This window comes from Oncorhynchus masou, chromosome 24 (assembly GCF_036934945.1).
Source record: "Oncorhynchus masou masou isolate Uvic2021 chromosome 24, UVic_Omas_1.1, whole genome shotgun sequence".
NCBI lineage: Eukaryota > Metazoa > Chordata > Actinopteri > Salmoniformes > Salmonidae > Oncorhynchus > Oncorhynchus masou.
In genome coordinates, this window is record NC_088235.1 from 71,634,359 (window position 1) to 71,658,436 (window position 24,078).

The 24,078-nt window shown below is 43.8% G+C and overlaps 1 protein-coding gene across 1 annotated transcript in view; it reads right to left on the bottom strand.

Moving 5' to 3' along the window:
* LOC135512564 (zinc finger protein GLIS1) overlaps positions 1–24,078 on the bottom strand; it is a 114,652-nt gene that overhangs the window by 43,914 nt on the left and 46,660 nt on the right. Inside the window, 3 exon segments of the mRNA XM_064934714.1 lie at positions 6,781–7,167; positions 7,170–8,211; positions 9,792–10,017. Of these exon segments, the coding sequence (XP_064790786.1) occupies positions 6,781–7,167; positions 7,170–8,211; positions 9,792–10,017 (1,655 nt within the window).

The window sequence follows — 24,078 nt, forward strand, 5'->3', positions numbered from 1 at the left end:
AGCCAAGTGGCACATAGGATCTGACAGACGGCAGAAGATAACGATGGCATGACAATATGGCTTCATTGCACCAATAGAATACATGAAATAACAATTGGACATGGTTGCCCACAGGCTTGATTGATAAGAGACCCGGGAGGGTGGGTTCACAAATGATTGACAGCAGGCAGGGACGCTCTGGACCCACAGTCATACAGCGGCGGTAACCATGGGTTGACACTGTCCTTTCCAGATACACCGCAGACGGTTACTGTGGGCTCCCATTGCTTTTCTGCTACGAATTCAATTACTCTGCGCTTTCAAATTCTAGGCAAGCTATCAGAACTCAAGTTCCCCATACAATTATCCATTTAGTCCTGACATGTAAAAAAAAAAAGAAGCCTCCTCTCTCCCTTTCTCCCATATTGCTTCTGAGTATTCATGTTTAACTGCATCGTACAGAGTTCTCCCTCCCCTTCTCCTCCAGTACAGAGATGTGTGGGTCTGTGTGAGCGCAGAGCTGGCTCACGCCTACAGACCTGGCCGTCTAGGTTAAAATTCTGAATCATATGTCTTCATTGCAGGTAGCTGCTACCGGGCCAGAGTCCCAGCCTCTGAAAGATTGCGCTGGCTAAGCAGTCCAGACAGGCCGGAGTGTCAGCGGCTCGTACTGGTACAAACACATTAATATCAACGTCAGTCGCCGCCTGCGCCCTACGCACAGACGGCTCCGGTTTCAGGACAGCGTTCAGGGGAAAAGCCGGGTCATATGTAGAACCTCAGTTTTAATTAGCTAATGGCACTCGCCGTTTCATCTCCTGTGTCGGAGCTGATTGCTCACAAAAGACTCCATTTACCCGGAGAAAACACCACGCCATCTTGGCAACGGACGCCGCTGTATGTCTCAACGTCTGCTTGTGGGGGATTTGGCCACTTTCTTCCAAAAATCAGTCTAATAAATCTAAATATATATGTTTGCTGGTTTCACACCTGTGAAAAAAAAGGAAATTCCATGATCTATGCTTTTTTTCCAGCAGGTCCCTGGCTGACTGCAGTCAATTTTCCCCCCAGCATATGGGGTGTGTGTGTCGAGAGAGTGGTTTCATTAGGCAGGTGAGGTGGTGGCTGGGGTGTGTTTTATCATTATGACGTGGGTGGCAAATTTATTCAATTTGGAGGGTAAAATACCAAATGTGTTCTTAAAGTAAAATGGGTAACACTATTTTATTGTTGACAGAGATTACCAGGTATATACTTGGAAAGTACATGGTAAAACGGTAATTACATCTGTCCTAATTCTGTTGTTGGCTGTATCTAATATCTTTGAATGAATTATTATATAAAAACAAACCATATCTTCTATTTTATTATACAAATTGATAATTGAGGGGGGCACACGTCCCCTCAGTTTCAGTGGGCATTATGCCTCTGGCCCTAAAAAGTCTCCACACACCTGAAAAATATTGATGGAAGACACAGAGTTATACAGTGTCTTCAGAAAGTATTCACATCCCTTGACCTTTTCCACATTTTGTTGTATTACAAAGTGCAATAAACATTTATTTGATTGTCTTTTTTTTTTGTCAACGATCTACACAAAACAGTCTGTAATGTCAAAGTGTAAGAACAAATTCTAACATTTGTAGAAATAATTATGGAAAAAACAAGATAAGTAGATAAGTATTCAACCTCCTGAGTCAATACATGTCAGAATCCCCTTTGGCACCGATTACAGCTGTGAGTCTTTCTGGGTAAGTCTCTAAGAGCTTTCCGCACCTGGATTGTGCAACATTTGCCTATTATTTTTTCAAAATGATTCAAGCTCTGTCACATTGGTTGTTGATCATGGCTAGTCAGAAATGTTCATGTCTTGCCATAGATTTTCAAGCAGATTTAAGTCAAAACTGTAACTCGGCCACTCAGGAACATTCACTGTCTTCTTGGTAAACAACTTCAGTGTAGACTTTGCCTGTGCTTAGCTCCATTCCATTTTTTATCCTGAAAAACTCAACAGTCCTTAACGATTACAAGCATACTCATAACATGATGTAGCCAACACTATGCTTGAAAATATGGAGAGTGGTACTAAATAATGTGTTCTATTGGATTTGCCCCAAACATAACACTTTCTATTTAGGACAAAAAGTTAATTTCTTTGCCATTTCTTTTGCAGTATTACTTTAGTGCCTTATTGCAAACAGTTTTGGAATATTTTTATTCTATACAGGCTACCTTCTTTTCACTCTGTCAATTAGGTAAGTATTGCTGAGTATCTACAATGTTGTTGATCCATCCTCAGTTTTCTCCTATCACAGCAATTAAACTGTTTAAACGTCACCATTGAAATCCCTGAAAAGTTTTCTTCTTCTCCGGCAACTGTGTTAGGAAGGATACCTGTATTTGTGTTGTTTCTGGATGTATTGATACACCATCCAAAGTGTAATTAATAACTTCAACATGCTCAAAGGGATATTTAATGTCTTCTTTTTTATATTTTTAACCATTAGGTATTCCAGCTATTTGCACAGAGGAAACAGATGAGACATTTTGATTCAGGACCAAATGCTCCAGAAACCAATAGGTGCCCTTCCTGGCAAGGCATTGGAAAACCTCTCTGGTCTTTGTGGTTGAATCTGTGTTTGAAATTCACTGCTCAAACAAGGGACCTTACAGATAATTTTATGTGTGTGGTACAGATGACGTAGTCCTTCAGAAAATCATGTTAAACACTATTAATGCTCAGAATGAGTCCATGAAATATATTATTTGACTTGTTAAGCAAAGTGTTACTCATTAATTTATTTAGGCTTGCCATAACAAAGGGTTTGAATACTTATTGACTCCGGACAAATCAGCTTTTCATTTTTAATTAATTTGTAAAAATTTGTAAAAACATAATTGCACTTTGACATTATGGGGTCTTGTTTGCAGGCCAGTGAGCAAAAAAATCTCAATTGAATCAATTTTAAATTCAGGCTGTTACACGACAAAATGTGGAAAAAGTCAATGGGTATGAATAGTTTCTGAAGGCACTTGTAGGTTAAAGAGTCAACTGAACCACAATGAGTATGTATCTAAAAGGCAACTTGACCCAGTCAACTTCTCAGGTAAGTCACTGACAAAACATTGAGGGAAGCACAAGCGAATCCTTCAACAGGCCTTCTCCACATCCATATAGACCAACATTGTGCAATACTTTCAATGGACAGGATTTCAAAACAATTTCATACAATTTTGCCATTCAGTAAATCTGTGGAGACTCGGAGAGAACCAAGTCAAGAACCAAATGCAAGATATGTATGGTCCAGCATGACGAGTCTCATCAAGTTCTACATTATATAGGGTTTAGATGAATATTTATCTGAACTTCAGGGTGCAGAGTAGAACTATCTGACTCAGAGACATTAAGCCCGCAGGACCGTCTCGATATAACCCACTAAGTTATCAAAGCCTGTGACTATGTCAGGTCTTCGGTTGCTGGATATATTTTTAATATTTATGCAGACAAGATTTTTTTTTAAATGTAATAAACTAAAACAACACTCCGAATTAGGCATGAAACATAACAGGATATTGCAGAGAGATTATGCCATTTCCTTTTCGCCCGTGTGTCCCTGCCTGCCAGACTACTATACAACAGCCCTGGGGCCCGCATTAATTGTAGTAGTGGAGGGGGCTTTACAAGTTCTCCGAACTCAATGGTTACAGATGGAGTCGCAATTTTTATGTGGGACCGCATTAAACATAGGTCCGCGTTAAACATAGCCAGGTATGGACAGTGACAAGTGAGAGGTCGGAGAACGACTTTTGTGTTGTGATAATGACTTTTTCCTGCCAAGACACCGCATGAAACAAATGCTGTGCAGCTGGAGGAGGCTGGAGGGGAGGGGAGTGTTATGCTTGGATGTGAGCGCAGCTCCAACTCATGAGCGCCCACTGGAATCTGCCGCTGGAAAGATAATAAAGGAATTAGCTGGGGGGGGGGGGGGGTTCTGGAGCATTTGGTCCTGAATCAAAATGTCTCATCTGTTTCCTCTGTGCAAATAGCTGGAATTCCTAAATGCCTTTGTCTATTGCATGAGTACAGCAAGCACAACAGGCATCAGTCAAACGCTTCTGACTGCAGTGGTCACAGACGCATAAGGACTAAATAAGGTTACGAAATAAGATACGACGACATATACACACACATGCTGTGCGTATAAATGCATACCCACTACAAATCATAGCCCACATTTGTGACAAATTATGGCAGGGATCTATCGCCATAGTATTGCACGTGAATGACCACACACTCTCAACCATTATGCAAACACAAACTCATTGCCTCAGACACATGCAAAACACGTGCAGACTTTCTTCCACTTTCTCTAAGGCTTTCTGTCGAGCTGAATCTAAATACATACTCATTAGAAGTGTTTATGCAAGTCTGAATACATTTCTGTTTTTGTTCAGTTTGAGAACTGAGTGTTAGAATCCAACATGGATAGAATCAATACCTCCTATTGTAGGGGTTAACAGAAATTCAAGTGTGTGTGTGTGTGTGTGTGTGTGTGTGTGTGTGTGTGTGTGTGTGTGTGTGTGTGTGTGTGTGTGTGTGTGTGTGTGTGTGTGTGTGTGTGTGTGTGCGCATGTATGTGTGTTTGAGGCCTTGCTGAGGTCTGAGTGATTGGGAGGCTGTGATGTGTAGCTTGGACCCGCACACACACACACACACTGCCTCCCGTCCCGAGATAGAGCCCAGCGGTTCCATTACACTGAGGCGAATTGTTCTGGTGTTAGCATCTGGTAAGCATCTCCACACACAAACACACAAACACACATTTATACATACATGTAGTACAGTACGTACGCATACAGACACACACGAACACACACTCCGTCTATTTCCCTTCCTGTCCTACGTGGCACCAAACTGACCTCCGTGACAGAGTTAGAGACACACTCAGCTTATACTGGCATGAACAGTCACAAGAGAAGAAAAAAATGTGAGTGTTTAACGTATATGCAACACTCTCTGAAAAAATCTAAACCAACAGCTGGACCAAAACACAGGGAATTGTGTTCCCAGAACTCCCTAGAATTCCCAGAATTTGCATGAAAAACAGCACAACAGAGTTGAGAGAAGATTCACAGCCTGAGCACATTTTGAGCTACAACATGCACACGCACTAATGAACGATGGCTCTGAGGAACTTCCAGTAACTTCCAGTGCTCATTATGCATTCAAATACTACACGACGCCTTTGTGTAAAAAAAATCCTATAAAATGTAGCTAACAATGTAAAGCAGTGTTAAGTGTCACTTTAACACGTAAACACTTTAACTGCATTTCACTTAACAACTTATGACGCTCGCCAGTTTTCACACGTTCACAATAATGAGCAGCCAGTAAATTATACACAATATGATTCTCTTTTTCTATATATCGCCTGGGATTTCATAAAACATAAATAGAAATAAAACAGGTATTTTTGTGGTGTTAGGCTACGATCGTATTGCACAATAATAATTCTATTTTGGATGGTTTTCCTAGAACAAGGAAGAACATTTCGGACAGGGGTTGGGTGAAACTCTGAATTGAGCAAGACGAGATATTTTTCCATCCATCCCTCTGCTTCGTAAGCCTCTTCTTCTACTAGACTACTACATATTTCCCTGTGTTTGGTTTGGATAAAAAAAGCCAGTTCACTTAATACTTGTGGGACAGCTAAACATTTAAACCTTCCATTTAAAGGGATCAAGTGTATGCATTGTTTGGTTATGTTAACCAGATGTGTTAGTTTTTCATGATCTGAATCCCTTCTTAAAAAACGGCAAAGCGAGAGAAAATAAACATGACATCGCCCAACACAAATTGTGGACTATTGTGTATTTGGATTAAATCCTTCTCTAGGTTGGAGGGCTTTTCCATTTGCTAAGGGATGCTGGGGAGTGACAGTTTGACGTTGATTGGTGTGTTGACTTGTGGAATAGGAGAGCTTCACCTGTAAAGAATACAACCACAAAGCAATTTATACAACGAGCTACACTGCTCCTATTATAATGCTTTTCTTCAATGGAAAATGTGTGCTTGAAACATTCTGCAAAAAAATACTGTGACTACAAATGTATCCATTTTCAATTTTAAAAAACGAGTCTGATTTTATCATTGGAAAAAAAAACTTTGCAATGAAAAAATGATCCGTATTGCTTTTGGAAACAATGCATCTTGTTGATGTAGATGTTTCCTTGAATCACAATCGACCATCAGTCTCTGAGGATATGAAAAACATTTTGTTTTACTTCTATCACACAAACACGGCACGTTTTTTGGTTGGACACCAACCAATTTCAATGAAATACCAAATAAGGGATATACTGTATTAGGAACTAGTCTACCATCAACTTCACCTGTTCATGTATTACACATGTACTGTACACAGCAGCTCCAAAATGTATGTTTAAATAAAAGAGAGCAGGCTCTGTGGAAACTGGAAAAAGTCATATGCAGGGATACAATCAAAGTGTTTGCACAAGTTGGGAAGTGTCAATTTCACACAGTAAAAATATACTGCGGAAACAAGAAATGTAACCTACAGTACAATGGACCATAAAAAATGGCTTCCATTCAGAAAAGTGGGCTGTGAACAACATTGACTGCCGACACCAACCGTAATGGCTTGGTTCTCTACTCAGGGTGGGGAATTACTAGAATGGCATGGGTAAATTCAATATGGCCGCCAGCGCACCCATCACGTTTACTTGAATGGGGATTTCCATTCAATCAATTATATTTCTATGGTGGGGAGAGGGACTCACCATACACTTGTTGGGCTTCTCTCCCGAGTGGACCCTCATGTGGATGAGGAGTTTGTAGCGGGCGTTGAAGGGCTTGTAGCGGCGGATGCAGCCGGCCCAGAAGCAGGTGAAGTCCTCCCCTTTGCGCTGGTCGATGTGCACCTTCTCGATGTGCCTCACTAGCTCCTCCTGTTGCTCGTACGCCACACTGCAGTCAATCCAGCGGCAAACCTGCTTGTCGCTGAGCGGCCCACCGTCCTCTCCCCCGACGGGGCTGGAGGTCTTGAGGCCCGAGAGGAGAGAAGATGAAGATGATGTGGGCTGGTTCTGGAGGTGCAGCAAGCCCCCCGGGCTTGGGCCCCCGTACTGGTGCAGGTGGTAGGGTGGGGGCATGGAGGGCCGCGGGGGGCAGGGTGGTGGGGGTGAGGACGGAGGTGGCTGGCAGCAGTGCGGCCAGTCAGGTGATTATAATGGTGGTGATGGTGGTAGTGGTGCTGAAAGAGCTCCTCCTCGCTGGGAGAGAAGTCATCTAGAGGCTCCTGTTTCAGAGCTCCTCCACCGGCCCTCTGACAGCCCTCCAGCATAGACACGTTCCCAAGCAGGCCTCCCGTCATCAGGGCCCCACTCATCAGCAGACCCAGCCCATCGGCGCCTGCTCCTCCTCCTCCTCCACCCCCCGGCTGCATGGAGCCGGGCTCCTCACACAGTCCCTGGTTCTGCTGCTCCGGGTCCAGAGACGACACGGAGGAGGAGGAGGAGCCCGAGGAGGAGCCCGAGGAGAGGGACGGCAGGCAGGCGGCAGGCGAGGGCAGCTGACAACTCTCCTGCGAGAGGGGCTGCTGGGGGCTGCTGCACTGCTGAGGGGGTGGGGGCTTGTGGGGGCCAGCCCGGGAGGAGAAGCCGCCGCTGGGCTGGGGTGAGGGGTTTGTCCGGAGCCCGTTGACACAGGCCACCACGGACATCTGGGAGGAGCAGATAATGGCGGTGATATCGATCCCCTCGGTGGCGGTGACGACGGCGTTCGCGACGGCGCTAGCGTTACTGCTGGCAGCGGCGGACTGGGAAGCCAGGGACAGGCAGCGTCTCTTCAGGCTGCTAGTAGTGAGCAGCCGCGCTGAATGACGGGAGCCGCTTGGGGACAAAGACAGCGGGGAGGAGCCATCTTCATTATTAAACGGGTACGCCGAGTCTGCCGAGAGAGCACTGCCTAAGCCACTGCCACCGCCGCTTCCACCGAGAGGACCCTCCATCTCCCCCCGCCGGACCCCAATGTTTCCCCTGCTGTTCTGGAAGGCACCCTGGATTGTGGTGGGGACCCCTGGTCCCTGTGAGATGTTGTAGCCCATGGATGCCTCCTGTTTGATGGGATAGGAGAGAGGAAGTGCCCTGGCCCCGTTGGAGGTTCCGCAGCCTGGGTCGGGAGAGGCCAGGGATCTCTGGAAGGCAGAGGACCTGTAGAGGGGAAAAACACACGGCAGGGAATCTGAGCAGAGCGAGGCTATTAGGACACAACACAGGGGCGAATATGAGCACTATTAGCCGCCCGCTGTTGATAGATAAAGGCCACGGCTGTCTGGGTCCTGCCAAGCCATCCTTCCCACACGCCACAGCTTTCAGCCCTCGCACAACAGCAAGGCTGTGAGCTGCAGTCCTGGCCTAGAGTGGGCTCTCTTTCTCCCCCTCTCTCTTTCTCTGCTCTCCCGTGCTCTCGTTCTTTGGCTACAAGAATAACATCTCACCCCAGAGAGCCCCCACAGAACTAAAAGTCTTTTAGTCAGGGGTTCTAACATCCACTTCACACAGCCAGAGGACTTTCAGAGAGAAACGGAAGGTTAGTTAGTGACTTGTGGTGTCCCTTTCAAAACAAGGCAGCATCCACCAGAAGCAGATGATCCGGGAATGATTTCATGAATAAATGAAAGGGGACCTTGAGCCCTGTGAGCAGTTATGAATGGGCATTTATGGCTAAGAATAGGAGAGCGGCAGATAGAGAGGACAGAAGAAGAGGCGATGGATGAGCCTTCTTGTGTGTCACCAGTCTGACAGGCTTTGATGACACAAAGGGGTTAAACCTAAGCCTACATGTTGGGATAAATAGGAGTCACCTGGTTTGTTGGCATAATGGCGGCCTGTGAAGGGTCGGCGTTTACAATACTGTGTATTATGGTGGGAATCTTGCCCCCGGTGAATGGGGAGCCAGGTCGTATTTCTCCATGCGTCGCTGTGATGTCCTACATAATAATTCCTGTCAGTTCGCTCATTATGGATTTTGTGCAAAGCTCTTGAGTGATGTGAGAAGGCCCCTCTTTCTCTCTCTCCTGTCTCCATGAAGGAATTGCCTTTGTCCTCTCTCTCTCTCTCTCTCTCTCTCTCTCTCTCTCTCTCTCTCTCTCTCTCTCTCTTTCTCTCCCTCTCGCTCTCTCTTTCTCTCTCTCTATCTCTCTCTCCCTCTCTCTCGACGGACACTGGGGAAAAGTACTAGATAGAGCCAGAGATGGACTTTTTCGTAGTCAATAAAGAGTGTGTGTGTGAGAGAGAGAGAGAGAGAGCCCCCCCTTTCTTTCATGAGCGCTATTTCCTGTTTGGCTGCAGCGATGGCATTCGGGGAGACAATATGGGAGAATTGAATGTCTCTCCAGAAGCACTTTGGAGTGTATAGAGGCCAGAGAGGATGATAGGAATCTTTTTCTGACCAGTGAATAGATGTTACGTAGTGTACCTGCCTCCTCTATGAGAAATGTCATTACATGCTATAGGTAATTACATTTGACAGACGAAGTGCACATTTATATAGGGATTATTATCAATACCATTACCTGCATAGAATGATTACTGTTCATTTTATCAATATGATAATGTTATTAGTGGTAATACGATAGTAGAACGTGTCCTGCTAACATCATTTCAGGTGTTTCAAAAATACAAACAATCTGATCAACAGAAACAAATCGACAGACAGCTATACTGTTTCAGGCCTGCACTGACCCCTATGTTGCCGGTGTTCTTGTCAGAACCTGTCTTGTCGTTCTTACCTGGCTTCAGCGTGCTGCTGCTGGCTGTCCTGCAGATGAAGGTTGTGTGTGGGTGTGGGCCGCTCACAGTGGACACTGTGGTAATGACCCACTGGACCTGCCTGGCTCCCTGGTGGCACAGGCACCGCCAGACTCTGCCCACAGCGCATCAGTGTGCCCTCACTGCCCCCCAGCTCTGGCCCACTCTCCTTCTCTGGGCAGTAGGCACCGCTGCAACTGCCGTTCACTGGAAAAGGGGAAGAGAAGGGATGTAAATGACAACACTGTCCGTAACCTTCAAAGTCCCTAAAATAAGATAGGATTTTATTCATCCCCAACGGGGAAGTTTGTTTGCACAAGCAAATACACACAACACCAATAAATACAACACTTATGATGACAATGACAGCACTGTAAACCCCTCAGAGTCCCCCTCTAGCTGGAAGTTGGCTCTGCTAGCCTCTTTCGCTACTCTAACGACAGAACAGAGAGATTAATAACTGCCATAGAGTGCAACAGATCTCCTCTGAGACGCATCCATCAGTGACATGTTGAAAGTGTATCAAATTACGATCGATCTCTCGAGAACAATCGCTGGCTTCGAAGCTTGTGGACCAGTTGAGATATGGAGTGGTTTGTTGCTCTTTGGTGAACTTTAAAAAAGCTGATGACGTCAAAAGATTAGACTTGAGTAAGTTCTTGTTGAACTGTGTACAGATGAGCAAAAAAAGCGTTCTTATTATTATTAGTTCTACTGCATCCAGTTAGCATATACAGACGTTTTGGCTTCACAGCCTTCTTCAGTGTGTAGACAATAACACTTTATAGCGTGGATCTCATTGATATTATTAGTACTGTGGGAAAACTAAACAAGAGTGAGAAATTAGCTAATTATTTGCATTGATGAATGTTCCAAATGTTCCAAGTGTTTGTCACTTTGCTATTGAAGAGACACTCAGTCAATCCACAACCGGGTAATTCTATTTCGATTACAGGAAATGTGTTTTGTGTTGAAATTGTGAGAGAGTTTGCTGAACCACTAGCATAAACAATCTATATATTTAGCACCACATGACATGAATATAACCAAGAAAAGATGTTTTAATTTTTTGGGGGGGTGTGTCTAACAAAATGTTTCCATAAAACACATCAGAATATGACTAGAGATCTGAAATTTGACACATGAAAGTGGGTGGGGGGGGGGGGCTGTGTATGTCGAAATATTTCCAGAAGGATAGACAATACCCCCGATGCTCATTCGTGTGTAGGAGGCCACATGTCCCTGCTCCAACCTCCCTAACTCAATTTCTCAAATTGAATTTTGCTCATAATGATGTTATTGACAATGTTATCACATCTCCTGAGCTATTATCAATACAGGCACCCAAACACTCCTTAAGTGATATAAAGGAATGAAAGGAAAAAGAGATGGAGGAGGAAGGCATGAGGATAGAGAAAACAGAAAGACGAGGATAAATTAACAGGCAGAGAAAGATTTTTTTTTAAATTTTTAAACACGATGTAGTCAGCGAGAGAGAAGGGAGGGAGGGAGAGAGAGGCAGACGGACAGAGAGAGGGAGAGGTTGTGAAGAAGTCACAGAAAAACAAGTTAAGGTAGAGATGCGTGGTTGGCATTGGAAAGAGAAAAAGAGACTAGGGGAGAGGTGGCGAGAGGGAGAGGTGATGCACAGGGAGCGAGAGGGGAGCGGTATAGAAAGTCAGTGCAACCGCTGCAGTGTCGCTCGCTGAGGGACTTTGAGAGGCATGCTGGTTTCACTCAGAGCCATAAACAGAAGGCAAGAACTCTTTCAGCTCTGTTCTGTTTTCAAGGAATACAAATGGTTCTGTTTATAAAGTTCTGGAGTGTCCTGCCTCTTCTTTTTTTTCTTCTTCTTGGCTGCGCGTTTCCACAGTTAGCATATCCAACTGTGTTTGTGTATGAAAACTTCAAGGCCTGTTGATTGACGGCCAAGTATTTCTTGCCTCATCTGGAATAAGAGTGATTCAATCAGGACGGCCAATGGTGACATGAGTCAGGATAGAGAATTCAAAATGCGTGTACACCATGGCTTTGACCGTATGTAACCTTTCACTATGTACAGTCACACACAGGTGCACATGCACACGCAAACACACCACATGTTCTAAAGAGTGAATACAGATGTAGGACCTTAATTTGAGCCACTCTGCTACAGCGGGAAAATAATCCTGCAGTAACCAGAAATGTGAATTATTATGTCGATTATAATTAATGGACATTTTTGTAGGGGCTGATACATTTTTTAATTTTGGGGAAATCAAGTCGGCTATGTCTTTTTTCTCTTAAAATGGTTCTCCCCAATTTCGTGGTATCCAACTTGTAGTTCGACTTGTCCCATCGCTGCAACTCCCGTACGGACTTGGGAGAGGCGAAGGTCGAGAGCCGTGCGTCCTCCGAAACACAACCTAGCCAAGCCGCACTGCTTCTTGACACAATGCCCGCTTAACCCGGAAGCCAGCCTCACCAATGTGTCGGCGAAAACTTGGTACACCTGGCGACCTGTCGCTAGTGCGTGATGGGACAAGAACATCCCTGCAGGCCAAACCCTCACCTAACACGGATGACGCTGGGCCAATTGAGCACCGCCCCGTGGGTCTCCCGGTCACGGCCGGCTGCGACAGAGCCTGGACTCGAAGCAGGATCTCTAGTGGCATAGCTTGCACTGCAATGCAGTGCCTTAGACCAATGCACCACTCGGGAGGCCAACCCTTACTTTTCTAAGTGGAAATGACCAACTTTAGAAGCCTTTTAAAAACTGAAATACACTTCAAGTTTGCATTTCCTGCTGTACATTAAAATTCTCAGCAAAAAAAGAGTAATCAAATTAAGATCCTACAACTGTATTAGTATGTGCACTTCCAAGCACCCTATAAAATACACAGCCAAAGTGAGAACAGCATAAAGCCTATGGTCTAACCATACCATATAATATTCTCTGTACGGTATGTCTTTAAGATGTAGCTTATGTTCGGATCAGGTACAATGAATAATGAAATACAACATATACCCAGACAAAACAGATTGAGCCACACATTCAAGCCAAATAAAATACAATGCACTTCAGAAGAGGCATTCTCTGCTTCCCTGTTTGGAAACAGTTGCTGTTTGTCAGTAGAAAGTACTTTATGTAAATCAAGGCAAAGCTGCACGAACACCGCAAATATCCCAGCGGAGTGATTACCTATGATTTGTTCTGTTTACAGAGATTGGGGTGGCAGGTAACCTAGTGGTTAGAGCATTGGACTAGTAACCGGAAGGTTGCAAGATCGAATCCCCGAGGTATAGAGGAGATGTTGGAGCAGGATGAGAGGACATTGGGAAAAGGAGAAGACACACTGGAGGTGCTAGTTTGTGGCTACAAGCTCAGCCTGGTCTCATAGACTAGACGTAACATAGTAAAGGTATATCTGGCACACTCAAATTTGTATGATACTGTATGTTATGTTTGGTATGGTTACTTTAGGCAAAAATGAAAGTCGGGGTGGGTGTATAACGCAAACCTTTAGTAACCCAAAGATTGTAAATTTGAATCTCATCACGGGCGAATTAGCTACTTTTTTAAAACTACTTTTTAGTTGCTTTGCAACTACTTAGCATGTTAGCTAACCATTCCCCTAACCCTAACCTTAACCATAACTCCTAAACTTAACCCTAACCCCCAATCCTAACCCTTAGCCTAGGTAACATTAGCCAGCTAGCTAATATTAGCCACCTAGACAGAATTTGTAACATATCACACATTTAGCAAATTTGTAACATCTTCTATGTTTAGAAAATTTGTAACATATTGTAAATTACATATAAAACAATTTGTTATTCATAATATATACAAGATGGGTGATGGAATCCATAAATTAATAAATAACATATAAAACGTAACATATCCTACTATAAAATGTCATGTTCTGGATTTATGTACAGAATAATACAAAATGCTTTGAGACCAGGTTGCTAGAGGAGCCTAAACTGTATGGAGATGATTAGGACACTGAGACCAGGTTGAGGAGGTAGGAGCTGGCTAGGGTATATCATCAGGAAAAACTGGCCCTAGTTATAGGCAATTGGTAGGACAAGGAGTTTTTCCTGATCAGGTCACACCCTAGACTACACCATATAACAAGTCTGTCTAGATCTAGATTAGAATAGTCAATCTTCTAAAATAAACCAGGGTGCCTCCACTCCAGTCACTGTGTCTGTACTAAAGTCCTATAGTTGTTCTATATTCCATAAAGCATACAGACTGAACGCCCGACTGAAAGCTTTGCTACACTTTGAATCAGTCATGCTCAGGCTAGGAGGAGAAACAGGCTTCTCAACATATGGTGGCTTGGAAGGAAACCAACCGTAAATTCAGTTTATATTGAATATGCCATGGTAATTCAACATTGTGAGTATTTCGTTGTGTGTTAGGGCTGGCTTGATCAGGAGGTGGAAGCCAGTGGAAGCACCTGGGACCGAGGTGAAATGGAAGACACACAGAGCCGGTGACAGAGATAGAGCGAGAGATGGAGGGAGGGTGAGATAGAGGTCCATTGTTGCGCTGACACAGTGATGGGAACACGCAGGGGTCAGATCAGTGCTGACTGGTCATGTTGCGGTTAGGTCCTGTAACAGTGGTCACGGGTGGTCTCTAAGGAACCATTTAGGCCCCCCCCCCATTTCTCTCCAAAATGTGAGCTGAGATGAACTCCATGATTTCAGTCATGTATTTTGTAAGTGAAATCGTTTTGAAGGGGGGGGGGTCATTGGTTGCTCTGATAATGATAATGATATGCACACTTGCAAGCGTTCAGAGCCAATTAGAGGTGACAATCTCAGGGCATGAGATCAGGGAGAGACTCGTTACATGCCGATGCCAGAATCACCGCGGGCAACTGTGCTGCTCTATCAAGACCATGTACAGATGTGCTTTTGGCCCATCCTTACAAACACCCACTGATGTCAGCATTCGCAACCAGAGAGAGCTGAGACGAAGCCCAGAAGAAGGCCTCTATTGTTAACCCCCCTTCTTGTTCTTACACACCTCCCAGAAAAACAAACTTGTGGAACAGGACCACAGGAAGATACCCTGTTTGATACCATGGTTATAGATCTATTACTATCATTGCGGGATGATTAGAAACAGTTGAGCTCACGGATCCCCCCCCCACGGGGTTAGATAGTGAGATTAGTTGAGAAGAATATCTCTCTATTACACAGGAACGAACACATAAACTATAGATGCAGACATGGGGTAATTATAAAGGGATATATGTGGTTACTGGAGAACGTCTATTGAGGGACATATGTGATTCTGAGGGACATATGTGATTCTTATTTTGGCTTGTGTCAAGGGGAGAAATGAGGTTCCAATCACACCCTTATTGATTCGGTGTTCTTAGGTCATCCATTTGTCACGCTTCCTCCGTTTCAAACCCCCTTGAGAACACTAAGCAAAGCCATTAAAAAAAAATCAGACGCATCGACAAACCACAAATGGAAAGCCCTTACAAACTATTTCCATGGATGAATTCATCCGGTTCTGCATTTGGAGATAAAGAGACAAGACAGGCAAACAAATACAATTAACCAGAACAAATGTCATGCTCTCTCTTTTGACTCGTTGACGTTGATCTGGTTTAGAAAAACACGTATTTCCATATGAGTGCCACATCTGTATCCCAAATGGCACCATATTCCCATATAATGCACTACTTTGGATCAGAGCACTATGGGCCCTGGCAAGAAGCAGTGCACTAAAGGGTATAAGGTGCCATTTGGCATACACATGTGTACAGTAAGGCTGTACTCCTGTTGCCAAAGGGGCATATCATCAGAGAGTCATGTTGAGATAAATCAGTTTGTGCTTTGGCTAACTCCCTCTCTATCTGAATGACTAATAAATGACTAATAAAACAGAACATCCCACATGTCTCCAACAAAGAAAGGGCATGTCTAACCCCACAAAAACAGTGACTATTATCTCCAGATTTGCATGTCCTGTATTGTATTCCTCAATGCAATCTACACTCAGAATGACCTGATATTCAATCATGTCACCATATCATATCACATGCCAGCATTCCTTGAATAATGGATCTCTCTCATTTCACACAAATTACGATAGGATCCAGATTCTGATCGTCGGTCTCTCTTTCGGGTCTCGGTCTCTTTCTCCGTCTTTCACAGTCTCTTATCTCTCTCTCTCTCTCTCTCTGTGTGTCTCTCTGTTCTTTGTCTATCTAATCTCTCTCTCGCGCGCTCTCTTTAGTCTCTATGGACAATAGTACTGCTGCATCTGATCAGCAGATGTCCTGGTGCGGTACATGATTAAGTGTAATTGGTGGTAATCTCAGGCAATTTTTTTTTTTCGGTGACACTTCATTTTCTATAATTCTCGCCTCTGCCTTTTAAGTCACCTAAGCGCTGTTTCAAGTGCTGGGGTGAGACTGCGCTTGTGCCAGTGTTTAATGTGTTTAAGTCTTCTGAGATCCCGGGGAATAAAAAACAGATGTGCAGATGTTTCGGGGGGAGCGGAAGAGGTGAGGAGGGAAGAGGAGGAGAGTGGGGGAGGAGAAGACGGGGAGCGTTCAAGAGGTGTACTGTACTGAGAGAGGCTAGCTTTGTTTGGAGGGAGCTGGCGGCATGGGCTTCGGTAAAAACAAATGTGTGCACTATATAGGGAATTGGGCACAATTTGGGACGCAGCCCATGTCAGGGCCCAGACTCTAAAATATCTGAACTCAAGAAACAACAAGCTGCCAAAACCACAAGACGGATGCACCTGGAAATCCAGCGTGACAATTCAACCCGTTGCCACATTGGGCTCCATTAATCATAAGATGAGCACATGAACGGTTAATAATAATCAGTTAATTCTTCCTCTCCTCTCTTCGCGATTTATATAACACTTATAACACACAGCATGACTGGGGTGGGAGATGACAGGCTGGAGAAGTTTGCGGGATGCTATGTGTTGTGTGACTGCTGTCCACCACAGATGTTGTATATTACAGTCCAAAGCTGCCTTCTCCTGCTTTAAATCTCATAACTCATCTATATTTGTGTCTGCTGCATAGGCCCAGAACTTATTTGTTTGCTTAGTAATGGATGTATGATTGAAAAACCTGGGGGCACAAGTAAATGAAAAATAACAAAGTCGAAAGGACAGCTACTTTAAACAGGTGCTCGACGGAGTGAGGGAAAAGAGGGGGGAGAAGAAAAACTATTAAATTAGGAGGACAGAAATGTCTCTGTTTACTGAGAAGGATTACCACTACCAGCAAACATGGGAATTTTCATGAGGATGAAATATTTTTTTTTATGGATTTTAGCTGTGCTCGGAAAGGTATCCCATGTTTCTCCTTGATTTGTCATGAACAACTTCACCTTGAATTCAAACTATGTGTGACTAAGAAAAACTATTTTATGAAACATTATGACAATTTAAAGAACCAGAGCAAGTAATAGCAAATCCCCACAAAAATCTCCAAACTCTGTGTAAAGTCTGTTGTCCAATCACTGCATTCCCCTGCAAGGTGTAATGACTAGACAAAAATCTCCCAACTCTGTGAAAAGTCTGTTGTCCAATCACTGCATACGTGTAATGACTAGTCAAAAATCTCCAAACTCTGTGAAAAGTCTGTTGTCCAATCACTGCATTCCCTTGCATGGTGTAATGAATAGTCAAAAATCTCCAAACTCTGTGTAAACTTTGATATTCAATCACTACATTCCCCTGCATGGTGTAATAAAACGTTTTTAAAAATCTCCAAACTCTGCTTAAAGTCTTTTGTCTAATCAATGCATTCCCCTACATGGTGTAATGACTAGTCAAAAATCTCCAAACTATGTGTAAAGTCTGTTGTCCAATCACCGCATGGTATAATGAAGACAAAAAAAATCTCATTCTGTGTAAAGTCTGTTGTCCAATCACTGCATTCCTCTGCATGGTGTAATGACTAGACAGAAATCACCAAACTCTGTGTATAGTTTGTTTCCCAATCACTGAATTCCCTGCATGGTGTAATGAATCGTAAAAATCTCCCATCTCTGTGTAAAGTCTGTTGTCCAATCACTGCATTCCCTTGCACTCTGTAAAGACTAGTCAAAAATCTCCCAACTCTGTGTAAACTTTCCTGTTCAATCACTGCATTGCCCTGCAAGGTGTAATGACTAGTCAAAAATCTCCCAACTTTGTGAAAAGTTTGTTGTCCAATCACTGCACACCCCAGCATGGTGTAATGAATACTCACACATTTCCAAACTCTGTGTAAAGTCTGTTGAACAATCACTGCATTCACCTGCATGGTATAAAGACTAGTCAAAAATAGACCAACTCTGTGTAAAGTCCGATGTCCAATGATTGCATTCCCCTGCTTGGTGTAATTATTAGTTAAAAATAGACAAACTCTGTGTAAAGTCTGTTGTCCAATCACTGCATTCCCCTGCACTGTGTAAAGACTAGTCAAAAAATCTCCCAACTCTGTGTAAATTCTGTTGCCTCATCACTGAATTCCCTTGAATGTTGTGTGTAACAGTCAAAAATATCCAAACTCTGTGTAAAACTTTCCTGTTCAATCACTGCATTCCCCTGCATGGTGTAATTTTATTTATTTTTTATTTTACCTTTATTTAACCAGGCAAGTCAATTAAGAACTAAGTTTGTTCTATTCACTGCTTTAGCACTCTCTGCCAACCCGGATGTTCTAGCTGTGTCTGAATCCTGGCTTAGGAAGACTACCAAAAATTCTGAAATTTTAATTCCAAACTACAACCTTCTCAGACAAGATAGAACTGCCAAAGGGGGCGGTGTTGCAATCTACTGCAAAGATAGCCTGCAGAGTTCTGTCCTACTATCCAGGTCTGTACCCAAACAATTTGAACTTCTACTTTTAAAAATCCACCTCTCTAAAAACAAGTCTCTCACCGTTGCAGTCTGCTATAGACCACCCTCTGCCCCCAGTTGTGCTCTGGACACCATATGTGAACTGATTGCCCCCCATCTATCTTCAGAGCTCGTGCTGCTAGGCGACCTAAACTGGAACATGCTTAACACCCCAGCCATCCTACAATCTAAACTTGATGCCCTCAATCTCACACAAATTATCAATGAACCTACCAGGTACGTCCCCAGAGCCTTAAACACGGGCACCCTCAAAGATATCATCCTAACCAACTTGCCCTCTAAATACACCTCTGCTGTCTTCAACCAAGATCTCAGCAATCACTGCCTCATTGCCTGCATCCGTAATGGGTCAGCGGTCAAACGACCCCCACTCATCACTGTAAAATGCTCCCTGAAACACTTCAGCAAGCAGGCCTTTCTAATCGACCTGGCCGGGGTATCCTGGAAGGATATTGATCTCATCCCGTCAGTAGAGGATGCCTGGATATTTTTTTTAAATGCCTTCCTAACCATCTTAAATAAACATGCCCCATTCAAGAAATTTAGAACCAGGAACAGATATAGCCCTTAGTTCTCCCCAGACCTGACTGCCCTTAACCAACACAAAAACATCCTATGGTGTTCTGCATTAGCATCGAACAGCCCCCGTGATATGCAGCTGTTCAGGGAAGCTAGAAACCATTATACACAGGCAGTTAGAAAAGCCAAGGCTAGCTTTCTCAAGCAGAAATTTGCTTCCTGCAACACGAACTCAAAAAAGTTCTGGGACACTGTAAAGTCCATGGAGAATAAGAACACCTCCTCCCAGCTGCCCACTGCACTGAAGATAGGAAACACTATCACCACTGATAAATCCACCATAATTGAGAATTTCAATAAGCATTTTTCTACGGCTGGCCATGCTTTCCACCTGGCTACTCCTACCCCGGTCAACAGCACTGCACCCCTCACAGCAACTCGCCCAAGCCTTCCCCATTTTTCCTTCTCCCAAATCCGTTCAGCTGATGTTCTGAAAGAGCTGCAAAATCTGGACCCCTACAAATCAGCCGGGCTAGACAATCTGGACCCTTTCTTTCTAAAATTATCTGCCGAAATGGTTGCCACCCCTATTACTAGCCTGTTCAACCTCTCTTTCGTGTCGTCTGAGATCCCCAAAGATTGGAAAGCAAGTGCGGTCATCCCCCTCTTCAAAGGGGGGGACACTCTTGACCCAAACTGCTACAGACTGCTTTCTCAACTTGCCTACCTGGTTAAATAAAGGTGAAATAAATAAATAAAAATAAATAAAAGAACAAATTCTTACTTTCAATGACGGCCTAGGAACAGTGGGTTAACTGCCTGTTAAGGGGCAGAACGACAGATTTGTACCTTGTCAGCTTGGGGGTTTGAACTAGCAACCTTCTGGTCTCTAGTCCAACGCTCTAACCACTAGGCTACCCTGCCAAAATCTCCAATCTCTGTGCAAAGTCTGTTGTCCGATCACTGCATTCCCCTGCATGGTGCAATGAAAATTCTAACATTTCCAAACTCTGTGTAAAGTCTGTTGGCCAATCACTGAATTCCCTTGCAAGGTTAAATCACTAGTCAAACATCACCAACCTCTGTGTAAAGTTTGTTGTCCAATCACTGCATTCCCCTGCAAGGAGTAATAACTAGTCATAAATCTCCCAACTCTGTGAAAAGTTTGTTGTCCAATCGCTGAATACCCCAGCATGGTGTAATAAATATTCAAACATTTCCAAACTCTGTGAAAAGTCTGTTGTCAAATCACTGCATTCCCCTGCAAGGTGTAATGCCTAGTCAAAAATCTCCAAACTCTGTGTAAACGTTCCTGTTCAATCACTGAAATCCCCTGCATGGTGTAATGACAAGACAAAAATCACCAAACTCTGTGTAATGTCTGTGGTCCAATCACTGCATTCCCCTGCATGGTGTAATGAATCGTAAAAATCTCCCATCTCTGTGGAAAGTCTGTTGTCCAATCACTGAATTCCTCTGCATTGTGTAATGAATGTTCAAAAATGTCCCAACTCTGTGTAAAGTTTGTTGTCCAATCACTGCATTCGCCTGCATGGTGTAATGAATAGTTAATAATCTCAAAACGCTGAGTTAAATCTGTTGTCCAATCACCTAATTCACAGCATGGTGTAACAAATAGTCAAACATTTTCAAACTCTGTGTAAAGTCTGTTGTCCAATCACTGCATTCCCCTGCATGGTGTAATGACTATTAAAAAATCATCAAACTCTGTGTAAAGTCTGTTGTCCAATAACTGCATTCCCCTGCAAGGTGTAATGAATTTTCAAACATTTCAAAATTCTGTGTAAAGTTTGTTGTCCAATCACTGCAGTCCCCAGCATGATGTAATGAATATTCAAACATTTCCAAACTCTGTGTAAAATATGTTGTCCAATCACTGCTTTCCACTGCATGGTGTAATGACAAGTCAAAAATCTCAAAACGACGTGTAAAGTCTTAAGTCCAATCACTGTAATTCCCTTGCAAGGTGTAATGCCTAGTTAAACATCTCCCAACTCTGTGTAAAGTCTGTTGCCTAATCATTGCATTCCCTTGAATGTTGTAAGGAATAGTCAAAAATCTCCAAACTCTGTGTAAACTTTCCTGTTCAGTCACTGCATTCCCCTGCATGGTGTAATGACGAGACACAAATCTCCAAACGATATGTAAACTCTGTTGTCCAATCACTGCATTCCCCTGCCTGGTGTAATGACTATTCAAAAATAGACAAACTCTGTATGAAGTCTGCTGTACATTCACTGCATTCCCCTGCATGGTGTAATGAATAGTCAGAAGTCTCCAAACTCTGTATAAAGTCTGCTATCCAATCAATGTATTCCCCTGCATGGTGTAATGAATATTCAAACATTTACAAACTCTGTGTAAAGTATGTTGTCCTATCACTGCATTCCCCAGCAAGGTGTAAAGACTCGTCAAAAATCTCCAAACACTGTGTAAAGTCTGTTGTCCAATCACTGCATTCCCCTGCATGATGTCATGACTCGTCAGGCATCTCCAAACACTGTGTAAAGTATGTTGTCCAATCACTGCATTCCCCTGCATAGTGTAATGAATAGTCAATAATCTCAAAATGCTTTGTTAAATCTGTTGTCCAATCACCGCATTCACCACATGGTGTAATGACTAGTCAAAAATCTCAAAACACTGTGTAAATTTGGCTGTTCAATCACTGCAATCCCCTGCATGGTGTTATAAACAGTCAAAAATCTCCAAACACTGTGTAAAGTCTGTTATCCAATCACTGCATTCCACTGCATGGTGTAATGACGAGACACAAATCTCCAAACAATATTTAAACTCTGTTGTCCAATCAATGCATTCCCCTGCATGGTGTAATGAAAAGTCCAAAATCTCAAAACTCTGTAAAGTCTGTTGTCCAATCACTGCATTCCCCTGCATGGTGTAATGACTAGACAATCATCTCCCAACCCTGTATTCAGTTTGTTGTCCAATCACTGCGTTCCCCTGCAAGGAGTAATAACTAGTCAAAAATCTCCCAACTCTGTGAAAAGTTTGTTGTCCAATCGCTGAATACCCCAGCATGGTGTAATGAATATTCAAACATTTACAAACTATGTGAAAAGTCTGTTGTTAAATCACTGCATTCCCCTGCAAGGTGTAATGCCTAGTCAAAAATCTCCCAACGCTGTGTAAAGTATGTTGCCTAATCATTGCATTCCCTTGAATGTTGTAAGGAATAGTCAAAAATCTCCAAACTCTGGGTAAACTTTCCTGTTCAATCACTGAAATCCCCTGCATGGTGTAATGGCAAGACAAAAATCACCAAACTCTGTGTAATGTCTGTGGTCCAATCGCTGCATTCCCCTTCATGGTGTAATGAATTGTAAAAATCTCCCATCTCTGTGGAAAGTCTGTTGTCCAATCACTGCATTCCCCTGCATGGCGTAATAAATAGTCAATATTTCCAAACTATGTGTAAAGTCTGTTGTCCAATCACTGCATTCCCCTGCATGGTGGAATGACTATTCAAAAATCACCAAACTCTGTGTTAAATTTGTTGTCCAATCACTGCATTCCCCTGCAAGATTGGTCCGACCAATCTGATTCCACACTCCAAGACTGTTTCCATCACGTGGACTGGGATATGTTTCGTATTGCGTCAGACAACAACATTGACGAATACGCTGATTCGGTGTGCGAGTTCATTTTAATGTGCGTTGAAGATGTCGTTCCCATAGCAACGATAAAAACATTCCCAAACCAGAAACTGTGGATTGATGGCAGCATTCGCATGAAACTGAAAGCGCGAACCACTGCTTTTAATCAGGGCAAGGTGACTGGAAACATGACCGAATACAAACAGTGCAGCTATTCCCTCCGCAAGGCAATCAAACAAGCTAAGCGTCAGTATAGAGACAAAGTAGAATCTCAATTCAACGGCTCAGATACAAGAGGTATGTGGCAGGGTCTACAGTCAATCACGGATTACAAAAAGAAAACCAGCCCAGTCACGGACCAGGATGTCTTGCTCCCAGGCAGACTAAATAACTTTTTTGCCCGCTTTGAGGACAATACAGTGCCACTGACACTGCCTGCAACGGAAAAATGCGGTCTCTCCTTCACTGCAGCCGAGGTGAGTAAAACATTTAAACGTGTTAACCCTCGCAAGGCTGCAGGCCCAGACGGCATCCCCAGCCGCGCCCTCAGAGCATGCGCAGACCAGCTGGCTGGTGTGTTTACGGACATATTCAATCAATCCCTATACCAGTCTGCTGTTCCCACATGCTTCAAGAGGGCCACCATTGTTCCTGTTCCCAAGAAAGCTAAGGTAACTGAACTAAACGACTACCGCCCCGTAGCACTCACTTCCGTCATCATGAAGTGCTTTGAGAGACTAGTCAAGGACTATATCACCTCCACCCTACCTGACACCCTAGACCCATTCCAATTTGCTTACCGCTCAAATAGGTCCACAGACGATGCAATCTCAACCACACTGCACACTGCCCTAACCCATCTGGACAAGAGGAATACCTATGTGAGAATGCTGTTCATCGACTACAGCTCGGCATTCAACACCATAGTACCCTCCAAGCTCGTCATCAAGCTCGAGACCCTGGGTCTCGAACCCGCCCTGGGCAACTGGGTACTTGAATTCCTGACGGGCCGCCCCAAGGTGGTGAGGGTAGGCAACAACATCTCCACCCCGCTGATCCTCAACACTGGGGCCCCACAAAGGTGCGTTCTGAGCCCTCTCCTGTACTCACTGTTCACCCACGACTGCGTGGCCACGCACGCCTCCAACTCAATCATGAAGTTTGCGGACGACACAACAGTGGTGGGCTTGATTACCAACAACGACGAGACGGCCTACAGGGAGG